Source organism: Gopherus evgoodei, chromosome 4 (assembly GCF_007399415.2).
Source record: "Gopherus evgoodei ecotype Sinaloan lineage chromosome 4, rGopEvg1_v1.p, whole genome shotgun sequence".
Classification (NCBI taxonomy): domain Eukaryota; kingdom Metazoa; phylum Chordata; order Testudines; family Testudinidae; genus Gopherus; species Gopherus evgoodei.
In genome coordinates this window covers 9565974-9578794 of record NC_044325.1, presented here as the reverse complement: position 1 = coordinate 9578794, position 12821 = coordinate 9565974, and the positions used below count along the sequence as shown (strand labels likewise).

General features: G+C 43.2%; 1 protein-coding gene across 5 annotated transcripts in view; it reads left to right on the top strand.

Moving 5' to 3' along the window:
- The window catches only part of FERMT2 (fermitin family member 2), a 128494-nt gene that overhangs the window by 86580 nt on the left and 29093 nt on the right, over positions 1 to 12821 (top strand). For all 5 annotated transcript variants that reach the window (XM_030562922.1, XM_030562917.1, XM_030562920.1 and 2 more), the window contains exon 4: positions 9853 to 9987. In XM_030562922.1, the coding sequence (XP_030418782.1) occupies positions 9853 to 9987 (135 nt within the window). The remainder of the gene's footprint in view (positions 1 to 9852; positions 9988 to 12821) is intronic.

Genomic DNA, 12821 nt, shown 5'->3' with positions numbered 1-12821 from the left:
CGGTAATTGCATCTGGGTAAAAAAAAATCTCCTGGCTGTTGGGGCTAACAGATTGCTGTGTGCTCTCTTCAAGCTCGTCCTCCTCTTCCTCCTCCTCACCTTTCCCTTCCGCATAATCCTCAGGCATGGCTGAGATTACAATCCCCACCACGGAATCCAAGGATGGGGGCGGGGTAGTGATGGCGCAGCCCCCTAAAATTGCGTGCAGCTCAGCGTAGAAGCGGCATGTCTTCAGCCCTGCCCCAGACCTTCCATTTGCCTCTTTGGTTTTCTGGTAGGCTTGTCTGAGCTCTTTCACTTTCACTCTGCACTGCACTGAGTCCCTGGTGTGGCCTCTCTCCTTCATGGTCTTGGAAATTTTTTCAAATATTTTTTCATTTCGTCTTTTGGAACAGAGTTCTGTTAGCACAGAATCCTCTCCCTATATAGCGATCAGACCCAGTACCTCCCGTGCGGTCCATGCTGGAGCTCTTTTTCTGTTCTCAGGAAACTACATTGTTACCTGTGCTGATGAGCTCTGCGTGGTCACCTGTGCTGATCAGAGCTCCATGCTGGCCAAAAAGGAAATGAAATTCAAAAGTTCACGGGGCTTTTCCTGTCTACCTGGCCAGTGCATCCGAGTTCAGATAGCTGTCCAGAGCGGTCAGTGGTGGTGCACTGTGGGATACGGCCCGGAGGCCAATACCATCAATTTGCGGCCACACTAATCCTAATCCGATATAATAATATCGATTTTAGTGCTACTCCTCTTGTTGAGGAGGAGTACAGAAACTGATTTAAAGAGCCCTTTATATCGATTTAAATGGCATCGTAGTGTGGATGGGTGCAGCGTTAAATCGGTTTAACACTGCTAAAATTGGCATAAACACATAGTGTAGACCAGGCCCAAGAATTGAGTCTTGCATGGTTCTATCTCTGTATTACCTGCCATTGTCATGCAGGGTCTGCTGAAACTAGAGTTAGAAGCAATCAATGGAGTTCAGAGCACAGATAGAGCTCTTCTGCAGCTGAAACTCCACTTTCCATGCTTATTCGTAATCTTCACTTGACATATTTTATAGCTTAGATCTGCATGTTGCAGTCTTTTATCCTTACATTAAAATGGCTTCATGCCCAGGTGAATACTTTTCCAGCTCTAGTTACTCAAATATCAATCCCATATAACTTTTTTTTTTTCTTCTGATTTCAGCAAGGGAATTCTGAATTCCATCTAATTTGTTTATGGATTAGTTCTATATTCTGACAGACAGTGGACTTCATTTTCTTATAGAGATGTTTCCCAGTAAGAGTTTGGTGCAGACAGGTATGAGCAAAGCACCATCTTTGTCTGAAATGATCTTGTGGGTTAGTGTGTATATTTTGCTGACAGCTGCTTTGGGCTAGACACTTTGCCTGCGCCTGCGCTATCATTATTTCTAAACTCTTCCTGTGGTGCAGCTCTGCCTGTGGTAGTATTAGTGTACATTTTAATTAACCCTGCTCAGGATGGGAGTAGATAACAGGTTGTTAACATCAGCCTGTCTAGTGCGTTGACTATTGATACCTCTGGTGCAGTTCTGTAGTCAGTTAACAAGGGAGAAGTTATTGGCTAAATTAAGACCCTTAAACACCAATAGGGAAACAGAAAAAACATGTTTCTCAGGGGTTTACTCTTTTAATCTTTTATCGTACCATAGCGCCCCTTTGATATCAGAAAATTAAATCTTTTGAAATTTGTCAAGTCAAAAAATTAAACTGACATTTTTTCACCCAACGCCCTGTCAACCTCTGGAACTCCTTGCCAGAGGGTGTTGTGAAGGCCAATACTATAACAGGGTTCCAAAGGGAGCTAGATAGCCATTAATGGACCTATCCTCCACGAATCTATTAGCCAGGATGGGCAAGAATGTTGCTCCTAGCCTCTGTTTGCCAGAAGCTGGGATTGGGTGACAGGGCATGGATCACTTGGTGATAACTTGTCTGTTCATTCCCTTTGAGGCACCTGCCACTGGCCAATGTCAGAGGACGGGATACTGGGTTTGATGGACCTTTGGTCTGACCCAGTATGGCTGTTCTTATGTTTACTGTTGCTTTAAATCTAGGTTGGGAGGGTTTTCAGTGTAACAGAATTACTAATTGTCAAATTAAATCAGCCTCTCCTCTCTAATTCAGAATCATCTAGTATCCTGGTCAAACACATAGATGAAGAAACAAATTGTTATTTCTGTGCTTTGGAAGATGTGCAAATCTTCAGTTGTGTGAGCAGAGTAGAGGGCTTACCTTTAAAAGCTAGAAGCCTCTGGTAACTGGCTGAGCCTTAATCAGTGGGCAGGGCATTCACACAGGCCAGGTCTTTATGAAGCCGTGCACAAGCGACCAGGGAGCTTTGCGACCAGGGGCTGCTAACAGGGAGTTTCGCAAGGGAGTGGGAAGGGAGCAGGGGTCCCCTGTTGGTCCTATCTGTGCCCCTTTAGCCCCTTAAAACCTATAAACCAAACTACATTCAAAAATTCTTGCTTTAAACAACCCATCCATTAACTAGGAGACAGCGGAGGCAGAAGCCCAGCTGCAGAGTGGAGCCTATCCAGTTTATTGCGCCGAGTGTAGCATGTATGATTACCTGCCCTGTGGGCAGGTGGCGTATGTGTGCAGTCGGTGCAAGGAGCTCCTGGCCCTCAGAGACCACGTACGGGCTTTGGAGGCCAGGGTGGTGGAACTGGAGGAACTAAGAGAGTCAGAGAGGTTTGTTGATGAGGCTTTCCGGGACACTGTAGAATTGTCCCACCTCCGGTCAGACAGCCCCTGCGCTGTTGAGGAGGAAGAAAGGCCCAGGGAAGCAGAGCAGTCAACGGGAGCAGAGGGAAACCTTCCCATAGTTGGGACCCTCCTTCCAGATGGTGCTGGGGTTGCCTCTCGCACTGAGGTTACCTCTCCGGGGGAGGGAACTCCAGTTGGTAGGAAAAGGCAGGTGTTAGTAATGGGAGATTCGATCATTAGAAATGTAGATAGCTGGGTTTATGATGACTGGGGGAATGGTATGGTGACTTGCCTGCCTGGTGCGAAGGTTGCGGATCTCTCGAGGCATCTAGACAGACTTACGTGTAGTGCTGGGGTGGAGCCAGTGGTCGTGGTACATGTAGGTACCAATGACATAGGGAAGGGTAGGAGAGATGTCCTGGAAGCCAGATTTAGTCTACTAGGGAAGATACTGAAATTCAGGACTTCTATGGTGGCATTCTCAGAAATGTTCCCAGTTCCACGCACAGGGCCAGGTAGGCAGGCAGAACTGCAGAGTCTCAATGCGTGGATGAGACGATGGTGTAGAGAGGAGGGGTTTACGTTCATTAGGAACTGGGGAAACTTTTGGGATGGCGGGAGCCTATACAGGAGAGATGGGCTCCGCCTAAACCAAAGTGGAACCAGACTGCTAGCACTAAACATTAAAAAGGTTGTAGAGCAGTTTTTAAACTAGGAGATGGGGGAAAGCCGACTGCTGCAGAGGAGCATGTGGATCGTACACAGACTTCTCTCAGGGGAGAGTCTAATGATAGAGAATCTCCACGTTATAGTCAGGAGCAGAGGATGGAAGAGGATAATGTAAGGACCGGATCAGATGATAAACAATCACATAAAAAAAATCTGACATATCAGAAAAGGGCAGACAAATAAACCGGGACAAGTTTTTAAAGTGCTTGTACACAAATGCTAGAAGTCTAAATAATAAGATGGGTGAACTAGAGTGGCTTGTGATAAGGAGGATATTGGTATAATAGGCATCACAGAAACCTGGTGGACTGAGAGCAATCAATGAGACACAATCATTCCGGGGTACAAAATATATCGGAAGGACAGAACAGGTCATGCAGGGGGGAGAGTGGCACTATATGTGAAAGAAAATGTAGATTCAGATGAAGTAAAAATCTTAAGCGAATCCACGTGTTCCATAGAGTCTCTCTGGATAGAAATGTCAGGCTCTAATAAAAATATAACATTAGGGATATATTATCGACCACTTGACCAGGACAGTAATAGTGATGATGCAATGCTTAGGGAAATTAGAGAGGCTATCAAAATTAAGAACCCAATAATAGTGGGAGATTTCAATTATCCCCATATTGACTGGGAACATTTCACTTCAGGACAAAATGCAGAGATAAAATTTCTCAATGCTTTAAATGACTGCTTCATGGAGCAGCTGGTACAGGAACCCACAAGGGGAGAGGCAACTCTAGATTTAATCCTGTGGTGTGCAGGAGCTGGTCCAAGAGGTAACTATAGCAGGACCGCTTGGAAATAGTGATCATAATACAATAGCATTCAACATCCCTGTGGTGGGAAGAACATCTCAACAGCCCAACACTGTGGCATTTAATTTCAAAAGGGGGAACTATGCAAAAATGAGGGGATTAGTTAAACAGAAGTTAAAAGGTACAGTGACTAAAGTGAAATCCCTACAAGCTGCATGGGCGCTTTTTAAAGACACCATAATAGAGACCCAACTTCAATGTATACCCCAAATTAAGAAACACTGAAAAAGAGTCACCGTGGCTTAACAACCATGTAAAAGAAGCAGTGACAGATAAAAAGACTTCCTTTAAAAAGTGGAAATCAAATCTTAGTGAGGCAAATAGAAAGGAACATAAACTCTGCCAAATTAAGTGCAAGAGTGTAATAAGAAAAGCCAAAGAGGAGTTTGAAGAAAGGCTAGCCAAAAACTCTAAAGATAATAACAAAATGTTTTTTAAGTACATCAGAAGCAGGAAGCCTGCTAAACAACCAGTGGGGCCCCTTGACGATTGAAATACAAAAGGAGCGCTTAAAGACGATAAAGGCATTGCGGAGAAACTAAATGAATTCTTTGCTTCAGTCTTCACAGCTGAGGATGTTAGGGAGATTCCCAAACCTGAGCTGGCTTTTGTAGGTGACAGCTCTGAGGAACTATTACAGGTTTAAGTGTCACTAGAGGAAGTTTTGGAATTAATTGATAAACTCACTTATTCCCATAATACAAGAACTAGGGGTCACCAAATGAAATTAATAGGCAGCAGGTTTAAAACAAATAAAAGGAAGTTCTTCTTCACACAGTGCACAGTCAACTTGTGGAACTCCTTACCTGAGGAGGTTGTGAAGGCTAGGACTATAATAGCATTTAAAAGAGAACTGGATAAATTCATGGTGGTTACGTCCATAATGGCTGTTAGCCAGGATGGATAAGGAATGGTGTCCCTAGCCTCTGTTTGTCAGAGGATGATATGGATGGCAGGAGAGAGATCACTTGATCATTGCCTGTTAGGGTCACTCCCTCTGAGGCACCTGGTATTGGTCACTGTCGGTAGACAGATACTGGGCTAGATGGACCTTTGGTCTGACCTGGTACAGCCCTTCTTATGTTTTTCCATTTTGTCAGCCCCACCTGAAATCCTTCCCTGTACATTCTTGTCCAGTTCATCAAAATAAGCCATCTTTGTATGTTCTTGTTTAGATGTATGCAGTGCCGTAGCCATGTTGGTCCTAGGATATTAGAGAGACAAGGTGGATGAGGTAATATCTCTTATTGGACCAATTTCTGTTGGTGAGAGAGACAAGTTTTTGAGCCACAGGTCTGTGGCATCAGGTCTGTGAAGAAAAGCTCTGTGTGGCTCGAAAGCTTCTCTGTCTCGCCAACAGAAGTTGGTCCAATAAAAGATATTACCTCATCCACTTTTTCCCTTTTTCAGATGTCAGTTTGCTTGTGTTGATTTCTAGGGACTAAACTTGCAAAGGGACTCAGGCGAGAAGTCACAGGAACAACACTGTGACTTACAGAGCCTGAGTTAGGCACCTCGATTCCCTAAACAATGAAGGTAGAGAGCATCTTAGACTGCGATTCACAGGCTGCCCAATAGGAGATGCTGATGACAAGGTTGTGTGCTAAGCCCCATCCCTCTCATAGAGCTAGGTGCTTAAGGCTGGGTTGCAGGGAGGGGCCTGGTTCTGCTTGCGATTCTCAGGTGTGAACCTTCTCTAAGAACGGCCGTACCAGTTCAGACCAAAGGTCCATCTAGCCCAATATCTGTCTACCGACAGTGGCCAATGCCAGGTGCCCCAGAGGGAGTGAACCCAACAGGCAATGATCAAGTGAACTCTCTCCTGCCACCCATCTCCATCCTCTGATGAACAGAGGCTAGGGACACCATTCTTCACCCATCCTGGCTAATAGCCATTTATGGACTTAATCACCATGAATTTATCCAGTTCTCTTTTAAATGCTATTATAGTCCTAGCCTTCACAACCTCCTCAGGTAAGGATTCCACAAGTTGACTGTGCACTGCATGAAGAAGAACTTCCTTTTATTTGTTTTAAACCTGCTACCTATTAATTTCATTTGGTGACCCCTAGTTCTTGTATTATGGGAATAAGTAAATAACTTTTCCTTCTCCACTTTCTCAACATCATTCATGATTTTATGTACCTCTATCATAACGCCCTTACTCTCCTCTTTTCCAAGCTGAAGAGGCCTAGCCTCTTTAATCTTTCCTCATATGGGACCCTCTCCAAACCCCTAATCATTTTAGTTGCCCTTTTCTGAACCTTTTCTAGTGCTGGAATATCTTTTTTGAGGTGAGAAGACCACATCTGTACACAGTATTCAAGATGTGGGCGTACCATGGATTTATTTAAGGGCAATAATAAATTCTCTGTCTTATTCTCTATCCCCTTTTTAATGATTCCTAACATCCTCTTTGCTTTTTTGACTGCCTCTGCACACTGCATGGACATCATCAGAGAACTATCCATGATGAGTCCAAGATCTTTTTCCTGACTTGTAGCTAAATTAGCCCCCATCATATTGTATGTATAGTTGGGGTTATTTTTTCCAATGTGCATTATTTTACATTTATCCACATTAAATTTCATTTGCCATTTTGTTGCCCAATCACTTAGTTTTGTGAGACCTTTTTGAAGTTCTTCACAGTCTGCTTTGGTCTTAACTATTTTAAGTAGTTTAGTATCATCTGCAAACTTTGCCACCTCACTATTTACCCCTTTCTCCAGATCATTTATGAATAAATTGAATAGGATTGGTCCTAGGACTGACCCCTGGGGAACACCACTAGTTACCCCTCTCCATTCTGAGAATTTACCATTAATTCCTACCCTTTGTTCCCTGTCTTTTAATCAGTTTTCAATCCATGAAAGGACCTTCCCTTTTATCCCATGACAACTTAATTTACGTAAAAGCCTTTGGTGAGGGACCTTATCAAAGGCTTTCTGGAAATCTAAGTACACTATGTCCACTGAATCCCCCTTGTCCACATGTTTGTTGACCCCTTCAAAGAACTCTAATAGATCAGTAAGACACGATTTCCCTTTACAGAAACCATGTTGACTATTGCTCAACAGTTTGTTTTTCTATGTGTCTGACAATTTTATTCTTAATTATTGTGTTTCGACAAATTTGCCCAGTACCAACATTAGACTTACCGGTCTGTAATTGCTGGGATCACCTCTATAGCCCTTTTTAAATATTAGCGTTACATTAGCTAACTTCCAGTCATTGGGTACCGAAGTCGATTAAAGGACAGGTTACAAACCTTAGTTAATATTTCCGCAACTTCACATTTGAGTTCTTTCAGAACTCTTGGGTGAATGCCATCTGGTCCCGGTGACTTGTTAATGTTGAGTTTATCAATTAATTCCAAAACCTCCTCTAGTGACACTTCAATCTGTGACAGTTCCTCAGATTTGTCACCTACAAAAGCCGGCTCCGGTTTGGGAATCTTCCTAACATCCTCAGCTGTGAAGACTGAAGCAAAGAATCCATTTAGTTTCTCCACAATGCCTTTATCGTCTTTAAGCGCTCCTTTTGTATTTCAATCGTCGTGGGGCCCCACTGGTTGTTTAGCAGGCTTCCTGCTTCTGATATACTTAAAAAACATTTTGTTATTATCTTTGGAGTTTTTGGCTAGCCTTTCTTCAAACTTCTCTTTGGCTTTTCTTATTACACTCTTGCACTTAATTTGCCAGTGTTTATGTTCCTTTCCATTTGCCTCACTAAGATTTGACTTCCACTTTTTAAAGGAAGTCTTTTTATCTGTCACTGCTGCTTTTACATGGTTGTTAAGCCATGGTGGCTCTTTTTTAGTTCTTTTACTTGTTTCTTAATTTTGGGTATACATTGAAGTTGGGCCTCTATTATGGTTTCTTTAAAAAGCGCCCATGCAGCTTGCAGGGTTTTCACTTTAAGATTTCACTTTCTCCTGGAGTTAGGTGCTTAAGGAGCTTCTTGAAAGAGATCAGTGGAGGGAGGAGGAGGAGGAGACCTCCTGCATAACCTTTAGCCCAGTGATTCAGTACTCACTTGGGATGTGGGAGACCAGTTGAATTTCTCCCTTCACCTCATGAGAAGTGGTGGGATTTGAAGAGGCGTCTGCATCTGCCCCCTCTCAGGTCGGTACCCTAACCATTGAGATATGATGTATTCTCATGTGTGTCTACCTCAGTCTCCCATTGAAACTGTTCCACTTTGGATAAATAGTCATTGAAGCAGAGAGACTGGACTCTGGACCTCTCATCTCTCAGGTGAGCATCCCACCCACCATGCTGTACACTGATTCTCTCTGGCTCTGGATGTTTTGGATGGAGTTACGTGGCCTCTGAACACACCTATTGGCCCGGGCCCTGCAAGCGAGTTAGATGGAGGAGTATCTGTCTTCCCTTGGTGCATGGATCGCTCTGGGGCTTAGGCAGATTCCTGGATGTCTAGAGGGAGGCAGTATGCATGCTCACAGGCAGAAACATAGGTGCAGACTGAATTTCTGTGTCTACAAGGCTAGGTGATGGCTGAGTGGGGGTTTTTAATCTCAGTGGTGCCTGAAAATTGGATATAGGGTGCCTACGTACCTTTGTGAATCTATCCCTTGGTCTCCTCTGCAGCTGGTCAGAAATGTAGTGCCCCAAAACATCTCTTGCCCAGAACAAAGCCAAAACTCTAAGTAACTAATATAAGAGTACACGTAAAGCCTGCATATTTGTCATGGTCATAATTTCTGTGACACAAACTCTGACTCTTAGAGCGGCTTCATTTAAAAAAAAATCATAAGGTTTTGTTATCCCTTTTCTTTGTATAATGTGCTTTAGAGATTATGGGAAATCTATAAACCCATGTTACATTTTGCTGATTTACAGGCTTTATCAAATTGAGGCATAATAGTGTTCTATAAAATGTAGGTATATATTCTGTAGGTATTGTGGAGTGTTACTTTTATAATAGAAAATAAACACAATGGCCAAGATTTTAAAAAATTGGTTCTTCAGGATAGGTTCCTAAATTTGTATGATACCTAAATAAGTGGTTTGATTTTTTAGAAGTGCTGCTCTGGCCAGTCATGTAAACCATTTCTTAAAATCTTGGTCAGTAGTTGAAATGCTTTGCATCATACCATGAGTCTTTTTTTGCCACAACAACCAGTCTGACTTACGCATATTTGAAATGTTTCAGCATAATGTACTGTACCTATTTATATGAAAGGTGTGATTACCTGTACAAATAGCACAGTTGGTTCAGGTAATAGGAGTCAAACCCAGAAATTGCACCTGGACTGGCTCATAAGAAATCCATCCTCAGCCTCTTAGTGGTCAGAAAAATCAAAGGGTTTCCATCAGGAAATCTGGACAGGAAACAATTGCAGGTTTGTTTCCTTTTAAGCCAAGAAAGGGGAAAAAAAGGCTAATTTGAAAATTCCATGCTGAGAAGTGTTACCAAAATCTCTTTCTTTCCACATGCACAGCCTTGTTTGCAGGACAATTTCCCAGGTTAAAGTCTGCAAGTTATTTGAATTTGTCAATAATGGAAACAATTTTTTTTATTAAATTGGTAATTTTCTCCTCAGACATCAGACATCCAGAAGAACTCTCTCTCTTGAGGAAACCCAGGGATCCAACAAAGAAGAAAAAGAGAAAGATAGATGACCAAGGTGAAGATGAGGCACTTGAACTGGAGGGACCATTAATCACTCCAGGATCAGGTGAGCCTAGGCTTGTTTCTGGAGTTATTTGAGGGAAGGTGGCTGGGAAGGGAAAGGAGCAGGAGGAAGAGGGAGGGAAGATCAAGTAATTACATTGGAGCAGATGTTAAAGGGAAAGATGTATTGGTCACACCTAATCCATTGATGCCTGCACAAGAAATACATTGCAAATAAACTCTGCAGAAGTCATCTGAGAGCTATAGAATATTTAGTAATTGTTCTATGAATGAATTCTAAATGCTTTTACATATATAAAATAGAACAATGCCAATTTTTTTTTTAAGTTGAGCCTGATTCTTTTAGTGTCTAGAACGGGGTGGGCAACCTTTGGCTCCGGAGCCACATGCGGCTCTTCAGAAGTTAAGATGCGACTCCTTGTACAGGCATCAACTCCAGGGCTGGAGCTACAGGTGCCAACTTCCCAATGTGCTGGGAGATGTTCACTCCTCAGCCCCTGGCTCTGCCACAGGCCCTGCTCCCACTCCACCCCTTCCCGCCCCCTCCTCTGAGCCTGCAGTGCCCTCACTCCTCCCCCCTAGAGCCTCCTGCATGCCACAAAACAGCCGATTGGTGGGGCTGCCAGTGGATGGGAGGTGCTGGGAGTGGGGGCAGGGGGAGGTGATGGGATGGGGGCCGCTGACGTATTGCTGTGGCTCTTTGACAATGTACATTGGTAAATCCTGGCTCCTTTTCAGGCTCAGGTTAATCATCCCTGGTCTAGGGTATGTTACTGATGTGTTTTCTTAATTTCTAAGCTTTTTCTTGTCCTACATTATCATAAATATCTGGCTGCACTTGGATATAGAATGACTTACATGTTGGCTTTGTCACTGTGTTACTGCAGGAATTATGTCTTTGTATGAATTATGAAAGGCTGAACAATGGATGTTCTCTATTATAAGCAGATTCCAGAAAGTTTGAAAGAGTTTTACTTGTATTAGTATTCCTTATATAAAGGCACAAGCGTCAGACTTCTAATATTAAAAGTAACCTCATGTTCTTTGTTCATTGTATAATTTCTAATGCTGGAATAGTTTACATATCTGATAGATAGTTTGAACAGTGGCTTACAGAAACAGAACAATGCCACTACAGAGAAAGTATACTTACTATGAGGGGTAAATTGAGCCAGACATACGGTCATTGTTCGAAAAATTGAACTGTTGTTCATCAGATCTGCTTTCACCTTGGTGGTGGTATAAATCCAGTAGCTGAAGGAGAATATTGCACCAGTCATGAGAACCTTAAACTAGAATGGACCTTTACAGATCTTTCAGCAGTACATACTAGCTCTCTGCATATTTCAGAACTGCATGTCTTCTAAAGATGTTGCTTATTAATCAAGCAAAGGAAGGGAAGTGGGGACAAGAAGTTACACTTGTAATATATTCCTTAATTGGTCTTAAAATACCAGAGGTGGACATAACCCTGACAGTATCAGAACCGCCAATGATTCTAGACTAGCAAGGGAATCAAGGAAAAATAGTTTGTTTCCTCCCCTTCGCTCCAAAGTGATTAGCTATCCAGGTCTGGTGTAGAGTTAAGGCATCTCTGCATCTTTAATTGCTGCCTTTAGTTCAGTGTATGAACCTATGTTTGTTTGCGATTTCGTTAAATGCATTTAACTGTAAATTTCTATCCCATTAAATAGAAATTGCATATATTTAACTTGAATAACCTCGCCATAATTAACAGTTGTTGTTCGGTTTGCACTGGTACTGCACTGATACCATTTCTATGCTATTGAGTACTGACATGACATGAGTAATCATTTCAGATCATGCCTCTCTCTGTGCTTATAGATTTACAGAGGTACATTCTGCACATTGAGATACCCTGACCAGTAGATGCTGGGCTTATAGGCAGATCATTGTAGGCAAAGCTGATAGTGCTGCTGCTATCTAAGGTTGCCCGACGCCAGCCATGATTTGGAGCCGGAACTTGACATTTGGCAGAGGTTATGGCCTTGTGAGGACTGTGCTTCTTGCCATCCCTGAGAAAATCTGCTCAAATTTGTCCTAGTTACAAGCATTTGAAAAATCTCAGTTCAGACATATTCAGTAGCAACTTGCTAGAGCTTTGCAGCTTAATTCCCTGAAGATTCTGTTCACACTGGGCATGTTTCAGGCAATGCTGCAGCAGACTAAGCAGAACTTCCTTGTAGTTGAAATTCTCAGCAGTTCCAGACTATGGTGGGTCCAGACACAGAAAATGAGAGCAGAGAGCTTGTCTCTTCTCTGCTCTTAATGCCCCCTTTTGTTCACACCCAGTCAGCAAGGAAGAGGAATCCACCTTATTCAAATTGAGAGGGGACCAGAGCCATTGAGGGGGCGAATAGATTTAGGACCTTGGGAAGACCCAGCCTGGAGGTTACTGGGAGTTGAAGAGGGGAACTGGGAACCAGAAGATGAGACACTTACTGGCTGGACAAGGAGACTGAGACTGGGTATCAGTGGGTTAGGAGGGAGAGGAGCCAGATCTTACAGGGAGCCAGAGCGCCAGGGAGTGGCTGGGCAAAGAGGGTGGGACAAGGAGTTGGAATTGGGGGAGGCACTGAGATATTGGACGAGGTGTCTGGGGGAGGGAGACTGGCACTCAGAGTCCGTGAGGATGAGGAGCAAAGGGATGATTGGAGACTGGGGAGAGGGAGAGAAAATGGCAGAAGAGTCTCTCTGCGTACTAAAGTACACTCCACTACAGAACTTGAAATGAAACCCACAATCACTGAATCTCACTGTTCCTCTACAGTCAGTAAGTGTCTATGAAATCCTCTGGCAAAGAGTCTCACCCCTTTCTACTGCTGGTGCACATAGATGATTACAACATGGTACTGC